At 37.5% G+C, this 24,588-nt stretch overlaps 1 protein-coding gene across 1 annotated transcript in view; it reads right to left on the bottom strand.

Annotated features, from left to right (window-relative positions):
* Positions 1-1,350: 1,350 nt before the first annotated feature.
* PROS1 (protein S) overlaps positions 1,351-24,588 on the bottom strand; it is a 32,202-nt gene continuing 8,964 nt past the window's right edge. Inside the window, exons 5-15 of the mRNA XM_065741936.1 lie at positions 22,632-22,754; positions 22,351-22,473; positions 20,178-20,303; positions 13,885-14,006; positions 11,037-11,155; positions 8,979-9,168; positions 8,266-8,433; positions 7,214-7,382; positions 5,529-5,677; positions 4,559-4,772; positions 1,351-2,416 (exon numbers count right to left, since the gene is read on the bottom strand). Coding sequence (XP_065598008.1) covers positions 2,271-2,416; positions 4,559-4,772; positions 5,529-5,677; positions 7,214-7,382; positions 8,266-8,433; positions 8,979-9,168; positions 11,037-11,155; positions 13,885-14,006; positions 20,178-20,303; positions 22,351-22,473; positions 22,632-22,754 — 1,649 coding nt within the window. The 3' untranslated portion in view covers positions 1,351-2,270. The remainder of the gene's footprint in view (positions 2,417-4,558; positions 4,773-5,528; positions 5,678-7,213; positions 7,383-8,265; positions 8,434-8,978; positions 9,169-11,036; positions 11,156-13,884; positions 14,007-20,177; positions 20,304-22,350; positions 22,474-22,631; positions 22,755-24,588) is intronic.

The following is a 24,588-nucleotide window of genomic DNA, read 5'->3' as shown; positions in this document are numbered from 1 at the left end:
TCTTTGATGCTGAAGATTATCACGATGTCTTAGGTCAACCATTTGACCACCAGAACCAGTCTTGCATGGTGAAAATGAACAAACGTAGACAGACACAACTTAGAAGGAGAAGAAACTTGCAAATGCTGCTTTATTTAATTTTTACAATAGGGAGGCACTTTTATATTAAAAAATGCAGAAATTTCATTGCAACTACAATATCCTAAAATATTCTTGCATGACAACAAAAAAGAAGTGGTGTTTGTGTGGAAAACATGACTTTTGTTTTCTTTAATTTTAATTCTGTACCGATTATTACACTTAAGCAGGGAAAAAAAAGCACCAGCCTTTCCTCCTACTGTTCACACAGGCTGACATAAGTGTTTGAAGTACTGTGCTGACACTTGACTGTGTTTTCCCTCTATTAATCTGTATGCTTGTACAAGGCAGAGACGGGCCAAAAGCTTTCTAGAATTCAGTGGTTATTTCAATGCTTACTTCAGTAGTTACTAGGCCCAAATGAAGCACGTGTTCCTTGGGATAGGATGAGAGCAAGGTGGGGGGATGGATGCTTTCCTGCAGTGATTTCCCTCTCATGAAATCTGGAGAAATGAGTTTTTTTGCATGCATTCCTAGAAAATTGAACCTGTAGTTCATTGGCAATTAGCCCCTGGGTGTCAGCTGTATGGAATTCCTGCTTGATAAGCAGCTGCATACAAATCAGTGCTGGACAGACTCGGAGACCAACATGAAGTGGGCTGGTGTGCAAGTCAGAGCAAATACTGTGTTATATCTGAGGGCACAAGAGGGAAGCCACGTTAACAATAACCTCAGACAAAGCAATAATGTTGAAAAATGGGCTCAGATTCTGCAGCACTGATACACTAATGTTAGTACTCAACTGTGAAAGAAACCTCACTAATGTCACCGGCAGCAGCTCTGGAGAAAGACAATCCTCAAAATGAATATTGTCACAATCCATCCTTCTGTACATACATTTCCACTTCATCGTCTCGAGCAAAGAAAGCAAGCCCTGGGTCTAAAGTTCTGACAGACAAATGTCTCTCCTGATGATGAATGGGAGTATATATTCATTGCTGACAGCAATTCTCTTGCAATTTATTTGTTTTGGGCTTAACAAAACCACTAGGTGAGCTGCACAGAGAGGCTTCTGGTTGTGAGGCTGGAACCAGAAAGAACACTAAGAATATGAAAGAAATACTAGCAATGCTTGAAATTAAGACACGAAGAAAACAATACTCTTCTAATCACCCGCTCTATTAAACACAGCTGAGCAGAATATGGCTTTACATTCTGATATTACTAATAAATTCTAGGCTTTCAAGTAGGTCAGAAACAACTGTATTAGGGCTTGCAAATAAATCTCTTCTGGGGGCTCTGTGAATGCAAGGCTCACACAGGCGAAGGGAATTTATGATGGGCCGTAGAGGGTGCTCATATTGAGGAGTGCCAAATTTGTTATAAATTGAATAAAAGTTTGCTGCAAGTTCTCAGCTTTACTTAGGAAATTCCATTCTGCTCTCCCATGATGAAGACCAGAGCTCCTTCCTTCATGCAGTTTTTTTTTGTTTTCCAAAACTGCCTCCACTTTAATCCACTTTAGAAGTAAATTACCTGATCTAATCCAGAACAGTCTAAAGCTGGGTTCCTAAAATAGAAGAATTAAAGTTGGTACAATATAATGAGCTACTTTGCGAAGATTAACTGCATTTAAAAAAAATAGTTTGGAAGATCTTTACCAATGTTGGTACAAATATGTAAACATACCCACAGACAGATTGGGCTCTGCATTCCAGGGCATTTTCTCCTTTACTGAAAGCGTGTACTACAAAACCTGCAGATTTCTCTTTGCGTGGTATGTCTGGAAAAGCTTAATGAGAATGGTTTTGTCTACATTCAAATATAATGCTAATATTTGCAACTTGTAACTCTGTGCTGATATATGAAAAATAAGACGTAAAAATTCTCTTTCCAAACTAAATATATCAAGGTCATAGTCTGAGCGTGGAAGATAAATCTGGCATTAAGATTTATCACTGATATGAATTAAAAAAGAAAAACATAGTGCAAAATTTTGATCTTGATTGTCTCTTTAGAGCTGAAAAGAGGGGATTTTTTCACCCACATGCTATATAAAGGGGAGGAAAAACACGCTGCTGATTGTTTTCCTGGCACATCTTGAATAAAATAGTACAGGCTTCGTTATGACGTGAGACTAATTATGCAAATTATATCTGAAAGGAAAAAAAGTTAAATTAAGAATTGAATGGTTACTCCATAATCAGTGGGCATGAGTGAGATCTGATGGAGTTGTGTTTCAAAATGGCTTCATCCAGATCCAGCTGTCTGCTGTTGACCTTAACCTCCATACAGCCGTTATAGAAAGCAGTTACTAATGTAGCACCCAGAGGAACATCTGCACAGAAACACATTTAGTATATTAGGCCAAGGCATGCAGCATCTTATGTATTTTATAGATTAGCAAAATCATGGGGAACGCTCCATTCTGCCTCCGTTAGTCATCCATGGGAGAAAACAGCAATTTGGCATGAAACATTCAACTCCCTTCTGTTTAAGATTCTTTGAGATAAAGTCAGCAAAGCTGAGAAGGGTCGAAACAATTTGAAATATGCATTTTAAGTGTTCTCCCAACCAGAAACCAGAAAATTATACATAATGCAGGAAATGCTGCTATGAGAAACACTTAACTACAATGAACTAGTACTATGTTTCGTGGAGTCCACTGTTCTTCTCTTGACCTACAAACAGATGCATATAGGTTTAGAGGTCACAGAATTCATACTTTTGCCAGAAAGCTATTCTGGATTAGAACCTGCACGTTCTCAAATAGGGGACCCATGGGAACTGCACACATTTTATAGCTTCCTTACCACTTCTTCCATGTGAAATGTCTGTGAGAGACCCTCTTTATCTGTTGCTCATTTAGCTTTCTTAGCATCAGATCACTGATATACTTCCAGTGTTCAATATATTAGGCACAGGACCAAGCAGGCACTGCTGCGAGGCCTCAGAATACAGTATGTACTAATATTTTCTTCTTATCAATTTAGGATGCTTGACTTGAGTTGAGGTCTTAGCTCTTAAGGCCTCAGTGTTTGCAGTGTTCTAGGAAGAGTCACAGATGTGAGGAAGGCTATGAAATGACTAGAATCATATTCAAGTTACTATGGTTCTGTTAGCCTACTAACTTGCATCTACTGAGGAAATACAGACTTTATTTCTCTTTGGAAAGTCAGCAGGCATTACAAAGATACTTACCTAAAGTGGTGTCTGACCATACTGCATCATCAGCGTATTCTCATTCTACATATTCTATCTGAATGGAACTTGTCTGTTTAGCTGGATTACAAGACATTGTATACCCATTCAAAAACAAAATTAGAGGATAAATTGTCACATCTGGAGACAAGTTTTTTATATCCTCTACTACAACTGCGTATAGACTTAAAAAGATGTCAATTCCAGCATACGTGCTTGGATGCAGAGGCAACTATTGCTTCAAACAACTGTGGATTGGGGCTGCAGTGCTGCCCAATCTTGTTTCTATTCTAACAAGTAAGTCTAGAGGGTGGAATCATAAATCCAGCTTCCCTGGTGTATTCTACCTTGAAAAAGTGCCTAAAACGATCATCTCCATGGGATACACAGTTTCTCACCCCTTTCTGCTCCTGTGTACTTTTTCTCCTGCAGAACACACTGCAGATGAAGATTGGCTTTATGTGGGGCAGTGCTTTGACAACATAGCCTACATATAATGTGGATGTCAATTCAAGACTATGTTTATAAAAACAGTAAGGCTCTCTGTAGGAATTGTGACTCACTCTTTCTAAAATACCTTTAACAGAATATATAGAAAGGTTCTGCTGTTAGTAACTTAACTTCATAACCACAGTGTTTTTCCTCTACCAATTTTCAAGTTCAAGGATCTCAGGCTTTAAAAAATCATTCTCTGTGGCAGTGCCATTTTCTCTGTAATTCACTCCAAAATCAAACTACTGTGCAAATATGCATGTGTACATTTCATGTATAAAATTGTTTGTACATGTTCTATCACTGAGGATTCACTTGTGGCTTATTTTAAATAAAATGCTATTTGCTATTTCAATATATTTCCATCTCGCAAAGATTGGCAGTCAACTGTTGCCCAGAGCCTCCTTGTTGAATCAATATTCCTGACTTCTGCTTCTGCATTTCTGACAATTTACTCAGAAATGCTTGTTTTCTTATATATTTGATGCAGTTTCTACACTGTGCCTACTGGTGGCATTTCAGAAAATACAACACTTACTCCTTACCAACTTAAAAAGGAAAAATCACACATTCAAATCTCTTGAGGCCTCTTCCTGGACTTAATGATGCTCCTATTGAAAACTGGACTCTTGAAAAGCTGCATAAAGTGGATGAAACAAGAAGAATCTGCGAGGTGAGAAGGGTAAAGGGTTTCTTGTACACTTGTAGGCTTTCTATAGTTTGGGCAAGGCTGAGCATAATTAGGTGTGTACAAAAGAACAAATGAATGAAAAGAAATATAACTCACCTGGCAGGCCACCCAAATAGGTGACAACATTTGTCATCATGGCTTGGTGCAGGATAGACAGTTGCTCTGAATTGCTTTGGTCCGTGTGTGAATCAACAGACAGTTGAAGTTGCTGTCTTGTTACCAGAAGTCCAACTTGCACCTTCCTGGGTGTACATAACTTCTTTGATTCCAGACGTGCAACAGTCATGTTTCCAATGGTTGCAATGATTTCCTAAACAAAAGAATACAGTCACAAAATTACACAAGAACTGTAACTATGACACACAGTTATGCTTAATTATAATACATTTTACATTTGGGAGTAGAAAGTAAAGGAATGTTAGAGATGTTTTAAAAATCAGTGTCTTAAGCTGGAAAAGATACTGAAGTTGAAAGCTGCTGTATAACCATCCGCTTTGTAAGCAAACCCATTCACTAACAGATTTCAGAATATAAACGAGAACATTCACTTCACTGTAAAAACCCTTTGGTTGTGCTTCTGAGGTGAAATCCTGCTTCTCTTAAAATCAAAAGAAGTACTGCTTCAAAGGCAACCTAGTTTTCATTACGTGTTCTCCTTTCAGGCAGAGGTATGGATGAGCAAAAACATCAGTTTAAAAATGGAAACTAACATATTACTATTGCTTTAGTCTTGTGACTCAACCTCAACCTCTGCCGTACTTCCCCTACTACTTTATGAGTTTGGAAGAACAGGTTACAGCCATGATACAATGGACAGTATCTAACATAGGAGGACTCAGTGCTTTGTCCCTGCTGTAGCAGTCACAAATAGCAACACATTTTCTGCACATTGAGATATGATCCAAGTGCTTTGCAGAGTATGAATCCAGCTGGCCAATTCCACTTCATGTAAGTAACTTCTTAATTAATTTGACTTTTTCACAAACGGAGTAGTAATTTAAGTGAGACAGAGATTAGAGTTGTGATTCATGTGAGCTGATGTTCCAGCTGCTAGAACTAAGATCACCTGTGAGTCAGAAGAGTTAGAGTCCACTATGGACAGAGCAAGAGGCACTGTTTCATTAGAAACCAGGGCAAACATAACGCCAGTGTCTGTGGTTGGGCGAATAGTCATAGTCATATTTATTAGCCAATCTTCAGCAATGTCAAGATGATCTGTTTTAAAAGAAAGGATTGACATTAATTACTCTACCTGCTAATGAAAAATTAATATGGTCTTAAAAAATTAGTACTTTACCTGTTTTCTTATTGTGGAAAAAACTAGTGCTAATCTCCAGAAAAACTGAATTTTAGACCTTTTAGAAAGAACTACAAGACCAGTCTTAACAATCAAAACAATCCACTTGCAACTCCACTACCATGTTCCTTTAGGACTTTGGACTTTTAAATGTTGCTTTCTCTGTTCTAATGCAGAACAAGTGCCATATTTGTTACAGGTCAGTTTAAGATCAAACCTAAAAAACTACTTAACTCATAAATTACTGCCACTGAGTAGAAGATTGGCAGTTCTGACACATTTTCACATTCCCAAATCACTCTGCTATTAAAATGGGAATACGCAGATGGGTAAAACAAATGTGCAGATGGTGCGAATATAATTTAATATGATGTATTCACAGTGAAGCTAATGTAAAAATTGTTTAAAGAGCTATTTGTCATCTTTTGTAACTTCCAGCATCTGCCTTCCCCAGTAACATCTAAGTTAATTTATAGTAGTTTCTTCAGGAAGCAGAAATCCTAGAACATGAAATGAGGTCAGACCCCTACACAGAGGGAAGTGTGGGTGGAAACAGTGGACTGTAACAGCCTGTGGGAGGGCAGCAGGAGCTGTGGGCAGCCACGTGAATTTGAGGAGGGTGGTATGGGGATGGGAACTGAATAGGGGGTGGACAGAGCGAAGGCATAGCAGCAGCCCACACGAAAAGGTCAGGAGGAGACACGTCAGAGTGGTATGAATGAATGGGAGGGAAGCAGAGGAACCCTCAGTGGCATAAGGATCACTCATATTGGGATGGTTGGAAAAAATCTTTTCAAGTGGGCTAGGGGATATAAATAAAAGGCCTCAGAAGAAACAGCGCGTCCTAGGATGAAAAGGACTGGGGATCAGAGCAGGGCTGAAGGATAGGACAGCATCTGAGATATGAAAGTGAAATGACAAGAAGATTTCGGATGATAGAGATATTTCACTTCAGGAACTTGAGAGTACAGGGAGTGATTCTGAGTAGCAAAACTTGAAATTAGGGCAGGAAGTCTTGTAATAAAGTTCTAGGTTGAAGAGGAGCAAGATAGATGCTGAAATAGGATATTCATTTAAAAGATGAACTGCATAAACAGAACTATAGTGATCCTTTTCCACATCCTCAATATCCTTTTGTAGCTCTCTCCATTGACAAACAGAGCAGAATTAGATCTAATCAGAATTGGTGCCCATCTTTTGCAAACGAAGAATATGCTTTCTAACTTAAAGCACTTCAGAAATTAAATCGATTACACCAATGGGACCAAAAACCCTCATCCAAACATATTTCTCAAAAAAAATTACTGGAATCACCACTGGATGCAGTGGTATATAACTTAGTCTGGACACATATAGCTTAGCATTGTTTTTTTTATTAATTTTTTCTTTCCCTTACAATTCATCACTTTCATCAACAGCCTCGCAAAAAGTGTAACGAACAGGAAAATACTTACTGTAGTTTATATGAAACTTTGCCATGCCAGTGCCAGGGTAGAATGATCCTCTCTCAACCGTTACTAAACAGTGTTTACTTTGCTTTTCTTGAATAACTTCTTTCACACCTGAATGTCCTTGATTCATCAGGTTCCAGGCACGAATACACCCATCTAGCCGAGGGTTAATCTGTAGAAGAAGTACAGCTCTAGGGGTGTGAATTCCAATTTATTTTTAAAATGTTAATAAGTTCTTACTTTATATATCCACGTAGAGCCAATAATAGTCTTATCAGTGCTATAGGTTACAGAACTGATACTGGAGAGGAAACAAATGGCATCATGCATTTAGAACCTCAGCCTTCAATCAGTTATCCTGTTTTAATTCTTCCAGTTCTGATGTTACTTATCTTTATACAAAAGACTGCCTCAGTTTTTAAAGCACATGCTGTTCTTTTGCTCTAGGTTATCACAGCTTTCCAATATTTGAAGGACAATGACAGTAGCACTGTTTCTTGCTTCTCTAGTCTTCTACTTGTATGAACGCATAAAGAAATTCCTGTAATTACTTTTTAATAGGCAAGGAGATGCTGTTGCATTGCTTCGTATTTTTTCTCTCTACCTTGCTTTTGAGAACAGAAAAAAAAAAGATTAAAAACAGAAGTGTAACCTCTGGCATACAGTTAGGTTTTTTTGCTTCTCTGTTAGCCCTCAGTTTGAGGGCTCCTGCACTCAGGAGCAGACAGCTGAAGCAACTTGGTTATGGGGAATGGAAGAGACTGAGTGAATGACTGTGTCTAACCTGGGCTACTGAAGAATCTAGTAGAGGTGAAAGCTCGTTGTGCTACCTGCACAGTGATATCTGTACCAATTCAGGGCACAGCAAAAGCTAGCACCACTAATATGGGTCACTCGAAAACACTCTTGCAGCAGATTTAGGTGATTCAGGGAAAGCTATCTTAAAAAATTTTCCTTTTCTAAATGGATTGCAAGCTACTGCTCTTTCCTGTGTGACCGCAAAGGAAAACAAGCAAAAAGCAAAAAATAAGTCTTAACATTACTTTTTTAGTTACCTGTTTAATGATAGTGTCACCAACTTTGCGAGGTAATCCTGCAATGTATACCTTAGTTTCCAAGAAACCATGTGACTGCTTAAAGAGAGTTCCTGGACTGTTAATATTCATCACTGCTTCTTTAGCTATTTTTATGCTGATACTGTTTTCTAGTTCTTCAACTGATATCTAGAATTAAATGTAAATATTTAGATACACACACAAGCAAGCACAATATTCTTAAATGCTAATTATATATACCTGTATGAAACATTATTTTTGTATCTCTAGACATCTGGCTTGTAAAATAGTGTTAATGCACTCAGTGCTTAAAGCGTATTTAAACTTGGATCATGGCAACTGTCCATATCCACAGACATCCCATAGAAAGATGATCTTTTTTACTCCCATCCTACCCAGAAGATTACCTACACAGCTGCTTCGTGCTCTAGAGTTTGCAAGATGCTGACTTCTACCCTGCAATCACACTTTCTAATAATCTATTCCTATGTTGCTAGCTAGTGTTAATTCCCTCTTTACTGATGATGATAAACAGGTGCAACAGTTTCCCAGAGGAAAGGCATCCCTGCACATTTCTTGGTTAATTTTTTTTTTTTTAATCTGGGACTTGGGAGCATCATTTTAAGCCTCTGCAATAGTTGCTTAGCTTCTGCATACAGTATAGTTCCCATAGGGGATTAAAGGAAGGGGAAGGAAAGGTAAATCCAACTTACAATATGCCACAGGCCATCATTAATGGCTTTTCCTCCACTGGTAACTTTTGTTCCAAATTCATTCTTGAATTGAATTTCAATCTTTCCATCACGAAGAGCAAGCAAGATCCATGCTGTATTGTCAAGAGATTCTGCATATAGTATAACTCCCTCTGTATCATATGTCCGGAAATCAAATTCTGCTGAAAACCTGAATTATAAAGGAGAATTTTATTATTAAGACAGCAATCCTGAAGATTCCTAACCTATTAGCAGGGTAAGAAAAAATTCATAGATAGTCACCTTTGGGTAATTCTGTTTCTGAATGTTTGTGATATTTGCATACTAATAGTCAAAGGCAGAATCAAATGTTATTTATCTAAATCCAGGGAAAAGTTTAGCAACTAATTCCTGGAGCTGGGATTTGAAAAAGCCTTTGTTCAGTTACCAAATCTCATATAAGCTCTGGATGTGAAGGATATCTTACTAAGAAGATAGAGGCAATGTCACTATTACACTGCATGGAAATACGATGTAGGGAAAAAGAAGTTATTTATGCTGCATTTTAGTAAAATGGGGTTGCCAAGTGCTGTCCTGTAACAATTATAACAAGTTGCTACATTGTCTTTTACACATTTCTCTCTAATTTGAGGATTTGTTGTCTGCGTCTTGGCAGCTGAACACAGAGAGAAGAAAACAAACCAAGCAGAAGTAAGGATTTGCTGAAAACAACAAAAGAAACGAGAGCAGTAATTGAGACCATGGGTCGTTTTAACTCCCAGTCTCGTTTTTTGTCCACTAGATGTCAGTCTCTCGCACAGACCCACAGAAAAGCATTCTGTATTTATACAGGGGCTACTAAGATAGCTTCAAACGTTTATCTTCTTAGAAAGGTCTTACAGGAATGCATTACTGCCAGGTCAACTTGGAAAAATGGTAGAGGAAAAAGTTCTCAAGATTTATGTCCTTCTGTATGGTTCTGAGGCTCTGGGGATCACCAGCTTAACAGCTGTTGCTGCTGTTACTCTGAAATTGTTCAGTAAGTCAAGAAACACTGCAATTTCGGCTGCCACCATGAAGAAGTCCAAGAGTAATAAAAAGGTCACTATCTTTGTCAATTGCTCTGATGGTGCTAAAGGAAATGATACAGATGGTGATATAGGCAAAGGTTTTGTGCCTTTTCAGTGTCCTCAGAAAACTGTGAAAGGAAGCACAGGGTTGGGGCAGTCCTAGCCTGCTTTTGTTGAAGTAGCAACAGGCTTAGAGCCATTGCCATATATGAGAATGGAAGCTATAAAGTAATTCTTTCTCCTATAATGTCTGAATTTTATTTGAGGACTCTAATTGACTTCCTGTATCTCTGTCACTGTCTCAATCCTTTCCTAACCCCTGTTCTTACAATTCAAAGGAAGACTAAGCTTCTGTAACAAAGGGGGAAAAAAATAGTGCATCTCTCTGGTGCACAAACCAATAGGACTTACTGCCTATTATACTTATGCCCTCAGTCATCTTCCTTTTTCTGCACACTAAAGTCTGGATCCCTTTGAATTCTTTCTCCCAGTCCATATACCTCTTTCCTCCCAACAGCACTGGTAACTAGGAATGTAATGGCTGGAAGACTCCAGCTTATGAATTCATAGATATGGTCACATCTGAATGCTAGTGGTTCACGTCTGCCCTAGCTCTGTACTGTTTCCTGGCTGAGACTCAGCTGCTACTGGCTCTACCTGCTTCTGAAGTATCTGGAAGAAAATTGCTGGCCTTTTAGTTTTGCCACATCAGACAGTTGTTGTTTATATTTATGATGGGCTGTTTCAAGGACACAGTACAGTCATTAAGAGATGCTGTAAACCAACTCCAGGCATGTTACTCTTGCTTGTCCACTTTCAAATGACTCCACGCTCCCTTAAGTGAGGGTATGTGCAGGGACCTGAGTTAATCTGCTCTCCATATAAGGGTATCTTAAACCATGGGGAAATGGTGAACTTCTGTATGACGTCCACTCTGCATCCTCAGAAAATTAAGGGAAATAAATGTCTGTGATTTCCAGGCATTCTTTTATCAATAGCAAATGCTTACCTGGTGACATTTGGCAACTTAAATTTTAAGTACAGAACAGGAATTCCTATAAACTGCTCTGCCAGGTAAAGCAGTTCATAATTCTTCTCTAGATTCAGTGGGATACACACAGGAACAGACTGAAAATAATAGAAAAGAAAAATGTTTTTAACATAGTATTGTGAAATTCTATTAAGTAACTTCTATTGTTTCCTGTTAGGGTCCTTTTCATTGTTTTTCTTTAAGCAATGGGCAATTTACTTCACTTATTTATTTATTGATTTAACTTCAGAGCTATCAATTAATATATTGATATTCTTCTTTGTTGTCGCTGTTTGGAATGGCCTCAAGTTGCACCAGGACATGTTCAGGCTGGATTTTTAGGAAAAGCTTCTCTGAAAGTGTGGTTGTGCACTGGAATGGGCTGCACAGGGTGGTGTTTGAGTCACCATCAATGGTGGTGTTCAAGAAATGTACAGATGTGTATTAAAGAATGTGATTTAGGGGGCAATGTTGGTGGTAGGTGGAAGATTCAAGTAGATTATCTCAGAGGTTTTTTCCAACCTTAATAACTCTATTATTCTACAAATGTCCATTTATTTAATCTGTTGAAGGATAGTTTAGGTTGAAACAGTTCTGGTGGACTGCAACTACTTAAATATTCAGTATTTTAATCAAGAATTCTCATCTTCCATCATGACCTTTCCTGTCACCAGGGACCTATGACATTCATCTGCTAGAGTCCAGCCAAATTCCGCTATTAAAGCTGTGTGGAATTTAAATGTGATCAGGTGTTAGAAGGGAATGAGGCCAGAGCTGTGACTTGAGAAGACTTAAAAATAAAGATCACCTTCTCTTTATCAACACTGATATACAGCTATTCATAGCTGAACAATCTCCAATACAACTAGAATAATTTACCTGGAATAAAAAGAAGCAATTTACAAGTAAATACAGTAACAGATTGGTACAGTACAAAATATTTCTGTCTGTTCACTGCTATCTTACTCAAGTTCTGGAAGGGGATGTTGATGCAATCAACAACACGCTTCCTGCTAGAATAACATTGAATTAATATTTCTGAGAATCGTTAATGGAATCAGGAAGGTCTTGAGACAGAATATTCTCAGGAAAATGTAAAAGAGAAGTTCTTTGTACTTGTGGGAACTAAAAGTCCTTTAACAGTACGCGAAGATGGGATTAATCCTAGTGCTCTAGCCAAAGTCAAATAAGAGTAATCACAGCCAGACAGCTGCAGCTGCAATGAGGAGAGAAAAATCAAAATCATCAACAACAAAACCAATGACACTTATTTTTTCAGATATTCAGATACCTAAATTTTAAACAGGCTTCTGTATATGTATACATATGGGGCAAATTTAAACTAGTAAAATAATCAGTAAACAAATGTCAACTATCCTTTCCAGACATTGCTGGATTCTTTGTATTCTGAAAATGTGATGTTAAAAGTAAGGTAATATCAGTTTTTTTTTCTTGAAAGTAAAGTACTTAGAATGTGCTCTGGCAGAACCTACTCCCTCTACATAGAAGAAAGATGGGAAGATTTGGAGAATGTACTTTAGAGCACTGATACATTGACTAGTAGGAGCCTAAAAATCAATTTGCTATGAAATTATCCCTCAAATTACATCTTGTGACATGACAGCAGTATCGCAGTCCTATAGAATAGAAGCAACAAGAATATGTGTGAAGGGCTCACCTGTTCTCAAGACACTTGTTTAGTAAACAGCTGAATACAGTTATCAAACTCAAATGAGTGTATTCATTACACAGCAACTTCATTAAATGTATAGGTGTGTTTAATCTTATGGCTATTCCATTTTACATTTGCCAATATAACTAGTCTTCGGACTGCATGTTTTCAACTGGTTTAACTACTTTTTCCATATGGCCTGAAACTAGTTTCCAAATAGATAATCAGTTTTGAACAACTGTTTTGAATGTGTAGTAAAGTTAGAAGATACTCTTCTTCTTGTGTGAAAAAAGAAAAAAAAATGTAACGACTCCCAGTGCTGTTCAGATATTAAATATCAACAAGTACACACAAGTTTTAATACATACATGCTGGCACTTGTGCCAGACCTCATTCCTACAGCCTAAGCCTAGTTTTGTTGTACTGTGTTAGAGGTGTTGTTTCTTCTTTTTCTTTTTTGCAGTTATCTGTACTCACCTCATAAAACAAGTCTCAGCCTGCACAAACTTTTCAAAACATGCAGAGAACGATTCACAGGAAAATCTTCTTACTGAGATTCTCCAGAGTTCGACATTTTCTGCTACTAATAAGTGTAAATTTTCAAAGTGAGCAACAACAGTCCATTTTGGCTGTTAGAGGCTCTTCAGTTGGCAAGTATTACTACATCCTTTGTCTTAAGCTATTGCAGATGAAAACTGTGGAAAACAGTCCAGTTCTTGTCTATTTGATCCAAACAGGACCTTTCAGTAATGCTGAAAGAGTGAGTGAAAACTTCTGTACAGTCTAAGGAAAACCTGGAAGCATGTGGGCAAATGGAATGTTCTGGCTCAGGGTAGGCTGAACAGGACTTGTTTGTATGATAGGAGAAATCTGGGGCCTAATTTGAAGGTGGCAGAAAATAAAGAAGATTGGCTAAGGCTAGCTTCTCTTGAAAAGGTTTGTGTAAATGAGTATGTATAAACTGAATGGTATCCAAATGCTTTACTGGGTCTGCTTTGTGAGCCAAACCGTAGATCAAAGTCACCAGAATTTTTTCAGCAATTTTGAGTCAGTTCTCAAACAGCTTCCTACTTTCTTGAAGCTAACTCATCCTGTCACCAACAGATATCTAACTTTTTGATTTTCCACAAGGAATTTTACGCAGTGCTGTTTTACCTCACAACTCTTCATGTCCTTAGAGAGCTTGAACCCTTTCTTGCCATCACAATAGCAGCTATAACTTCCTGGAGAGTTTACACAAAGTTGAGCACAAGTATTTTCAGCACATTCATCAATATCTAGAAGAGAGAGAAGCAAACAGCAAGAGTTATTAAGATTTTTCATTGAACAGACTGAAAACAAACGTGTTGAATTAATGGAATGATAGACAAGATGGGTTCTCCAGCGTAAAATGAATCCAACAGATGACTATTGCTAAGTTAAATATATGCTAATGTTTTTTTCCTACGTAAAATTTTGAATCAAGAATTACCCGCTGGATGTATAAACAACTAGCAATCTGATAAGGGCCTTGTACTCAGTGTTAGGAAAAATTTGGTCTGATTTGTGAGGCAGCAAGAAGTTGAGACGCAAGGTGGTTGCATTAGCACAAGAGACCTCAATTAATCGCTACTGTAGAAATGCTATTCTGGGTCAGTCTTCTTCCTTTTCCTAAGGATATAATAAAAATTTAGAGTATCAGGAGAAGATATGGCAACTATGTGGTAAAGGAACACGCTTTACTTCTTTACTTACACAAGACCAAAGCAAAATAGCATCCAACAATCCCACAAATAACTAAGTTTCAGACAGCATCTATTTGCGCAGACTAATCGGCTTTGAGGTATGAGAAAGCTAAACAAACAAAAGCAATTTCATTTCTTTATGCTTTAGGCTTTACACAATAAACAGGTTAGAAATGAAAGGCCATGTAAAAGGCCAGTGTAACAGTTACACTTCTAATGGAGAAACAAGCAAAATGTCTTCTGGATAAGAGACTCTAATAAGAGTGATCTGGAGTCTCAGATTAAAGAAATGTCAATAGTTGGCTTGAAACAAGTGGGAATAAGCACTATAAAAATACGGTTATGCTTAGTTTTTTAAGAATATGTATATACATATATATATATATATATATATATATTGTTGTTGTTGTTGTTGCTTGAGGGGAGGAGAAAGGGGGAAAAAACCTAAGAAAAAAATCCTAAAACCTTACTGGTCAATCTGTTACCTTGTAGCAAATACACATAATCCTCTTCCAAACAGGATGCCATGTTTTTCAGTTTGTGGATGCTACTCTGATTTCTACCTCTGCAGAAGTTAACTGTAATTTTCAAGTAGCTTATCATCTAAGTGCTTGCAGTTTCTATGTTACTTAAATGGGTAACAATTCATGAAGAGATTGAGGAAACTGACTTTGTGTTGGGACAACTCCTCTTCCCTTTCTTTTCCTATAAAACATCACTGCAAAGGATCTGCTTAGGCTTACACACCCTTCTATGCAATCTTACCAAATTAAAAAGCTGTACTGTTACTTACTGTAGCTTACGGAGCTGGAACTGAAGTTCTTATCGAGATCCAGCTGCATACTGTGTGTGCTGACATGGCTGTGTGAACTACAGGATTCAAGTTGTTTCATTTTGGTGAGTTTTGTTCGTTTGTTTCTTTTTGTTTGTTGTCTGTAATCCCTACCTCCTTCTGCTTTCCTACCATTCTTCGCTCAGATCTCCACAAGCTGGATGGCCCTGTATGTAGGCCAGTCTACATGGTAAGACTTTCCATGTTCACTCTTTGTATGGATTGAGGACTCTTGGGTCATTTGTGTTTGCTCTAGAGCAGTAGCTTACCTTTGCTGCACCAAGCTCAGAATCACCTCCTGCCATGTAGCAGGCTGATGGAATACAATAGTGTGAGGGTTTTTTTCTTCTCACAGCTTTAGAAAGTGTTCTCATGCCATTTTGAACTAGCTTAGCAGGTTTAAATATGACTACATTGCACGCTAGGAGCATATCAAGTCTTGTAAACTTGGCTACCAAAAGGCATATGATGCAATACAGAAATCTGTTTCTCACACCACTTTCCTGTTACAGTGAAAGGTCTGATACATTTAATGTGACAGTTCCTAAGATATAACTGGACAGTTGATGATTACAGCTTTCTGGATTGTTCAAGTTCTAGTTGATCTCAGATAAAAGCTGCAAAAAATAGTGCATAGAAGACTATAAGAAGTGAGTAAAATAAGTTGTTAATATAGAAATATAGTACTGGATGTTACAGTGAATTGATCTGACGTAGCTTTTTGCAGACACTTTTGTGTTGCAGTATCGAAACTTGAATTAGTCTTATATAATGCTTGTATAAGTTCACTTGTGACTGTGCCTGAACTAACAGTTTTCAGGGAACATATACCTGTGTTAAGAATTTTCATTGCTTAGATTTGAGAAAGCCCTCCTATTAAAATGCATTCCTCTGAATGTACATATGTATATTACACACAAGCAAACTCCTGCAGCTGTAAAATACCAACACTATGCTCATGGACTGATTCCTATTTTATTCATTTTGGCCTTTGTCACTTGTAATATTTATGTAAGATATGAGGGTGGGTTGTAATATCTAAGAGTTTATTTTGGAGCCTTATTAATACTTATTTCCACATATGCCTCAGAGAGAATAGTCACAAATTAGTCATGCAGCAGAATTTGGCCAGTTGTTGAGAAGCGTTTTGCTGATGCATAACTGAAATTCAACCCTTCCATTTCCTTCATTTACAGTTAGATTGCTGCTTCTTCATTTGGCATATGCACTCCTTTTCATTCAGAAATCATTAAACTAATTATGCTCTTGATGGCTGTTGCCTATCCCAATGGATAGCAAGCTCAGCTTGGCAAAAGTGGTTCTGCTGTGGAAGTCATTTCCTAATAATTTCCAGTGACTGGCAATCTGATGTCTATTTAAAACTACGACAACAAAACCACTGATTACAATGTCAAGCAGGTTCTGTTTCTGCTTGTTTTTTTCTAATTTTTTCAAATGCCTCAATGTGGCAATGACAAATTACAAACAGAACCTAGACATACTACACGATGGGTGAGAAGAATGCTTTATCTATACTTTCCTATTCTGCTTGCTTTGGAAAAACAGATTTTGTTCATATTCCGATCACTTGAGGCTCAGAGAAGGGTGAGAAATCCACCTAGGCCTGAGCATACTGAGAAGGAAAAAAAACCCTATGGCCTGCTTCATTGTGAATATAGGAAAGGAAACACAAATTTAGCATCTCATGAGAGGAATGGAAATAGAGAGACTGGGAAGGAACTCTTCTCTATGTATTCCAGAGGAACATGTCTCAATTGAGACACTCTGGGAGGCACTGTTCCCTGTGAAAGATTCTTTACCCCTTCCAGCAAAGGAACACCAGCCAAAAATTAAACTGTAAGCTCTGGGTAGCCAATAGCAAGAGTAAATCAGACTATTGAGATCTCTGAAAGCAGTAGTTCATTTTGAACACATTCCTCAGGCCCAGAGCCTGCAGACAAACAGAAGCTTATGAAGTTATTATGAAAGCTTATTGCACACTGCCTGACAGATGAATTTCTATCATTAAATCAATTACTCAGAGACTTGCACTAGTCTTGGGGAGGTTTAAATTTCCATTGCCAAAATGAACCTAATGTTCCTGGGTAAGGTCTCCCTCCAGAGAGTATGATAGTAGCGGGAGCACAGCAAGCTTCATGTATAGTTATGAAGGTCTCCTTCTTCATCAGCTGCTCTGGAATATCAGTCCAAATCTCTCCATGCAGAGCTAATTGTCTTGTTACAGAAATGCTGACTCAGGAGAGGATTCAGTTTTTTGGAGTTTTTTTTTTATCGCTTTAAAATTATCCTTTTCTTCTTCCGAGTTGTATTCAATGTTTTTGCATGCTTGTCTGAGCTATTTCAAGGGCTTCCCACAGATCTGTCCAAATGTCAGTCCCAAATCATAAAACGATCATCAGAGGCCCCTGAGACAAACCCATGGATCTGAGCAGTATCTCAGGTTCATACAGCTGCTTTCAGTGGAAGACTGAATAAGCTGCTTTTGCTAAGTTGCTAAGATAGAAGATACTCCATGAAGGAGTTGCAAACCATGTCCTAGAAGAAAGCTGCTCTATATACTGCTAGAGAAACATCGTTTCCCAGAGCACAGGTGTGGATAAGCAGGGTTTTGTGTGTGTTAAACAATTCATGATGGAAAGGGAAAGCCTTATTCCTTGTCTCAGATTTTCAGAACAGGTGCTAGAGTGGACTAATACCTGAAATGCAGATATCCTCTGTCCTGTTTGATTAACTGATTCATTCACTTCTTTAAGAAATGTTCCCCATTCAGAGAAGGAAAAGTTATACAAAAATAGGCATGCAAAAAACCAGGTAATTCTTTAAAATACAGTTTCAGCATGAGATGAGAAGGTTGTAAATTTGTATCAAAAATGGTATGACTTATATTGAAAAAGACTGGACTGTATAGATTTGTTCCTCTGATTGTGTCTTGCAAAAGGTGGGAATGAGGGACTGTAGCAAAATTCTCCTAGGAAATGGTGGAAAAAAAATTCTGTTCCTTGTTATGGAAAGTCATCATCCATATATGTGTATAAATGAATGCAAACCTGATTCTTCTAGCAAGTGTAATAGGATTTGACCACCTACATGCAATATAACAGCAAAAAACTAATACTATTTAGTCTTTCTGGTAGGCTGCATTTCTGTCTGTCTACACCACCCCATCCTTAGACAGCATTTGGAGACTCATTTTATGTCATGAAGGCTTATCATCAGTGTTGTGTTTCATACAGGAGGTAAATCTTTGCTGTTTTTATGTTCTCATCCTGCAACCTTCTGGGATTAGTGTATTCCAAAGAAAAATAACACTTCAATTTGATGCAACCCACATATTTGAAGGGCAGTGGAAGGGATGACAATTAGATTAAACTACCGTTAAGTTCTTCTTCCTCATTCCAGTGCATGTAGCTCAAAAAGGGGTACAACTGTCAATAAAGTTTTAATCCCATGGCAACTGGACAAAGAGCAGATGTCTGAATATGTAATCATTACCACTGTGAAAAGTCACAAGAATGCTGTGTGAAAAGCCACGGAGCAGAAGATTCATAACCAGCAACAAACTGCTTTTCGTCCTTCTGAGCAATAGAATAGAGCTAGCATTTAAAATAAAAATTGGTTACCAAACTTCTTTATTTTTTCTTTTTTGTGGAAGAAATTTTCGCTTCATAGTAAAACTCTAATAGTTCGTGTCCCTCTTTTACAACTGGAATTGAATTTCTGATGTATGTGATAACAGAAAATTTAGTGAAGTATACTGTAAAGCAAGTATGCAAATATTTTCAATGCTTGAAAAAGTTACTCTTCCAAAACCATTGTAAAATAGTGGCTTGTTGCCACTATGCCACAAGTTATCAGTACTTTTCAACTTTCCAATCGTTAGAGAACTTTTTCTTGAGGTTCTTTCTTCTACCTTTACACTTCAGAAAAAAGGAAAGTGTCTCTTAGTGCAGGTTTTAGTTATCCTGTAACTCTTCTACAGGATATAGAAAAATGTTTTTCACTTTAAATATCGGGTACGTTATACAGCTGTCATGTTGTGACAAAGTCTAGAATGGAAATCAATTCATGCTTATGCTGTTAGTTTCCAATGTGACTACAGACCTCAAGGAAGGATTAGACAATTGACTTTAATGTTAAGTTTGACTGACCGCATTGAAAAGCTCTTTCCAGTAGTTTAAATGTAAACATATTTTAAGGACAGAGAGACTCAGTCCCTGTCCACGAAGGCTAAATAAGCACCTAAACAGCCTATTAGATGGATAAAAAAAAAACTTTTTAGCTTTTTGGCACCAACAAATTAAGCTCTGTTTTCACATCTGGTGATTGTCTCCTCATAAATATTTGTCTCACCTGGTAAGGAACTAACAAATAAGTGCTTTTAATTGCTTTTCCTAAAACCTCTCTCAAGTTTGAAATATATATTAAACTGATAAATGAGTGATGGATCTTCACAACTGTAATGGTGCTTAGAAACAGAGTACAAGACACCCTAGTAATATCCAGATGCTAAATGCATTGCTCCAAGTTATCCAGAAGAAACTAGTTAGTTGGTTTGAGAGCTTGGACAGAAAGCCCTCTTTACAGTGGGACACGTAACCTCCCATGAACTGAGAAAAAATCATCTGGCATTACAGCAGGGCATACAAGAAAATACTGTGATACACTAAGACCTCAGAGCAAGTCACTGTAACTGTGCACAATGCCTGCAATATAGCTTGACTGGACCCTTGAAAGAACAAACAGGTGAGTCATTCCATTGTAAACAATATATCATAAAAGAGATGCTTGAGTTTGTATAGCAGTAGGTTTAAAAATGAAAAGAAGTGGAGGGGGGAAGATAAGAGAGAAGGACGGAGGAAGGAAAGTCCTACCTTCACAGTTCTTGGAAGTTGAATTGTATGTGTAGCCTTCAGCACATTCACATTCATATTTTCCAAGGGTATTCTTACAGACAGCTGTCCCACAGATGTTTGGATGTAATACACATTCATTTATATCTAGAAATACAAACAAGTTATTAAAAATAAGTCACTCTTTTGTATATCATTTTTTCTTAACCCTGTTCAAAACTGTAAGAACTCAGTGAGGCTGGTGAACTGTCTCTTCCTTGCTAGGTCTTCTGTGCTTTTGATAGCAGTCTTTAACTACAGGAGTAAAGACTTCCAGAGGTCCCTGAAAGGCGTTTTTGCATATTCTCAGTGAAAAATGAATTCTCTGTCTGTATACCCTTACGATCTTCTCATGTGTTTAGTGGATAACAGGAAAAGAGATGCATATCTAGGAATGCAGTAATAGTCTGTGGAATTCCTATAAGCTAAGCCACACTGCATAATAATAACCCTGTCTATTATAAAACAACCAGGAAGATAAAAAACAACCTTTTCCATTTCTTACACATCAGAATCTTCTTTTAATTGGCTATGCTGACGGATGTTTACGTAGCTCCCTGTTTCTTCATCCCTCAGATCATTTCAGTGTTTATCTTCTGTGTTGTTTCCTATTTCTCAATGCCATTGTGACAACTGGATACAACATATGTAGTATAAATCTAACTAAATGTCTTGTAGATAGAAAAACATCCAGTCACTGGTAGGACTTCAATTCCCAACTGTACGTGCAAGGATTGCTTTAGTTTTCCCTGTGATTTTGTAGTAGTTGTGGAAATGACACTGCACTGGGAAAACAGATTCTGCAACCTGCTTGGCAGGATTCAAAACATTTTTGAAGTCACAGCTGCCCAAAATACAGGCTCCTTTCTGATTACTTTACATTTTTTGGTGTATAGTTTTGAATTTGGACGTAAAATCCAGCTTTTAAATTCGTTAACTAGTACTCTGTGTGATGAGTTTTCAATATTATTTGCCAATCTGACGATCTTTGAATGATCAACACCCAGATCTGTACTTATATCACTACAGAAAATAGAGTAGAACTCCAGAAGAAATATCTCAGTCTAAAAACAACCTTCACTGAAAAGGATTTTTTGAGATTTTTTCTCTTAGTTGGCTAGTTATTTTGCTTAATCTGCTACTCATTGGTTCTAGTGTTAACTAACTAAAAATAACTTGTTCTCTCTAAGCCAAATACTGCATGACACTAAAACTTGCAAAGAAATAGTTACATCATTGGTCCAAATTGCTGAAGTATGTTAGTGTATTTTTAGCTTCACTTTTTTTTTAACAGACTTTTTCAACATCATTCCAAGAATTGCAGAGATTCTAAGCATCTTACCTGTTTTCTCTACCTGACATAACAGCAATTTTTTGCTCTTTTTCTGGAATTTACAAAGAAATGATTGATCAATTCACAAATATATAGAGACTAAAGGAAGAAATAGTGGCAGACAACTTAGGTTTGGTATCTTGAATTATTTAACATCATCTGAAATGGTTGGCATGGTTCAGGAATAAAAGGTGTGATGTGAAAATGAAATGAGGTTGCTTTTTTTTTTCTTGAAGTAAGATTTGCTAATTATTCTAAGACACTGACTTTATGTGGAGTGGAATGAAATGCATTGGTCACAGTCAATAATAAACTGACAACTGACATGTTCATGTTCAGGGAAAAAATATGCTGGGTGAATGAAAGACAAATCTTTCTCTTCATGTACAGCATTTTCAGATTCATTAATAGCTTATTCTCCAAAGAACAGAGAAACTTACAAAAGCAGACTGCAAATTTGGAGTGACTCAGCCTAACCCACTGTCTGCTAGATAGGATTTGCATGACAGTGTTAGCTGTTTGCAACACACTATGCTTCTGGTTCTGTTCGTTTAAAGGATATACGAAACCTGCTAGTGACTAAAACTTTTTTTTGTTGGTTCAACCCTCCATTCCTTGATCTTGTTCAGTAAACAGTTGAACAAATGCTTGTAGAAGGTACAATGAGAAGCCTGGTTGAAGCAGGCCTGCATCTTCCACAGGGCAATGCAAGCTTCTGCTGATTTAGAGCCTTTACGGACTACTTGGCTAAATTCTTTCCTGTATAGTCGATAGGCAATGGATTGTTATTTAATGATGCTGTCCTTAAGCCTCACTTCCTACCTTTGCAATCCCGTTTATTTGAATGCATGAAGTAGCCATCTTCACATAAACAACGGTAGCTTCCAGGAAAATTAGAACAGCGTTGGCTACAACCTCCATTGAAATCTTCACATTCATTTATATCTAGAAGGAAAACAAAATAAAAATCTTTGCTCAGGGAAAAACGTCCACTGAAAACTGTGTGCATGTAGGTACACTTAAAAATCTGTTACTGTTCAGCACTAACAGAACTATAACCATTTTCCTAAGAACTAACATTGCAATGAGATTAGAGATTATACCTTCTTCACAATTCTCTCCTTGCCATCCTGGTTTACAGATGCAGGTATACCTGGCTTGTCCATCTATGCAATCCTTATATCCATCTCTATGGCATGGCAGAGGGCTACACTGGTTTGAAATTTCTGTAGGATGAAAACAGTAGATCTTGTTATTTGAGGATACTTCCCGCAAGGATGAGCATAATCTTTCCTTTCGTCTTCCACAGGTGCCTACATCAAACAGAAAACAACTAGAAAACAAGTGATTCACTAAATTGTGTTAACCCTTGAAGATCAAATGAAGTCTTGATGCTATTTTCTCTTAATTTTAAAGATATTTAACTTTTTAAAGAATAGCACTGTCTCATCACGTTGACACAATTTTCAGGAGAAATTCCAAACTCTCAAGAACAAGTACTCCAGAATAAAATTCAAGAGCTCAGTTTCTCTGAGAATCAGTATTGTGGTCATAGTGAGACCTGCACCTCAGTTTGTTTTGGCTGCCCAAGTCTTGTGGTTAGTGTGGATACGTAAGTGTTTAATATTGTCACCTGTCACAAATATTAACTTAAATGGAAAAGAAAACCAACCAAATTTATATTGGAAAAATCAATTGAAGGCTCTTTACACGTTCTGGCAAGACCTCAGGAAGTAAGGCTCAAAATACATAGCTGGGACAGATAACACAAAGCTCACTATCTTTTTGCTATGCCCAAGTTCTTTTCCACAATTTTCATATTTTTTATCAGCATACTATGTAATGTGTCTTTATATTTACTTCTCTTGAGACTATCAGTAGTTTCATGGATTATTTATCAGCAAACACACAGAAGTCACAAATACATTGTTTCTTCTTATAACATATGTTCTTGTACGGTTCCAAGATGTTATCACGTTATTTCAAGGCATGTTTTCTAAAAAGAAAAAAAAAGGGGGTGGGGTGGAGGTTGGATTCTAAACAAACAAGCAGAATGAAGAGAAAGGATTTTGGTATGCTCAGATTGGGGGGAAAAAAGAAGTGGTAGGAAAGGCAAGTAATCCTGCAGACTTAAACTTGCTGTGATTGTGTACCAAAAACCTCACTAGATTTCTTAAAGCTGAGCCCCATAAAAGAGTAAGTTTAAAGTTCTGCAAGAAAGCTTAAAAAACTGTTAGTATATTTGTCAATTAAATTTACTTAAAATTTAAATTCTGCTACAAGTAAGTCCCAAATCTCAGAGGTCAGCCAAGCCCCAAAACTACACAGCATCTCTAGAATAGCTACTGTAGGGCACCTCATACACATGTTGCAGGCCAAAGGATTCCATTTGCAGGTTAGACTGACAAAAGGAATTGCAAAGAAGAAATAAAAAGAATGGGGCTGATGTATAACTGTCATAGCAATTTCCAAAGGAAAGTTCTAGAACTACCTACATTTTTTTTTTCTTGCTTGCTAATTTTCTGCTTTTGTAAGTCAAGGAACAGGTGTATGAAGTAGGCTTGGTACAAACAAAGCATTTTATAAGTGACTGATGTGGAAAATAACCTTGAAGTGTGTAACTGCAGAGCAAAACTGAGTATAAAATTTTCTGAGCATAAAGAAGTGATGGCATGTGAGTATGAACTGTGAGAAGATGGCTTAGGTTATCAGTGCAAATAAACATAGATAGAATAAGGTAAATTAAGTAAATAAATTGGAAGAGAGCTGGGGAAGCTAATGAATTTTTACAAAAAGGTGAACTAGTGAAATACATTAGAGGAGAAAGGCAAGATAGGATAGATAGGACTGGATGGACAAAGAAGTTATGCCTGCAGATGAATGGTTTGGATGTCACTCACAGAAAGGAAAGTAATGTAGCACATACTTCAAACAGAGGCCTTGTGTTCCTCTTTTCCCAGTCTGGGGTGCCTTCTGAACTACTACTGTTCAGTAAGTCTTTTAAAGAAACATTTGCCGCAACAAGTAAATGTCAGAAGATCTACTCAGCCTTCAGTGGAA

The sequence above is a fragment of the Cyrtonyx montezumae genome, unplaced genomic scaffold (genome assembly GCF_038088225.1).
Source record: "Cyrtonyx montezumae isolate F1298 unplaced genomic scaffold, pur_monq_1.0 scaffold_3, whole genome shotgun sequence".
Classification (NCBI taxonomy): Eukaryota; Metazoa; Chordata; class Aves; order Galliformes; family Odontophoridae; genus Cyrtonyx; species Cyrtonyx montezumae.
This window is presented reverse-complemented; position numbering and strand designations above follow the sequence as displayed.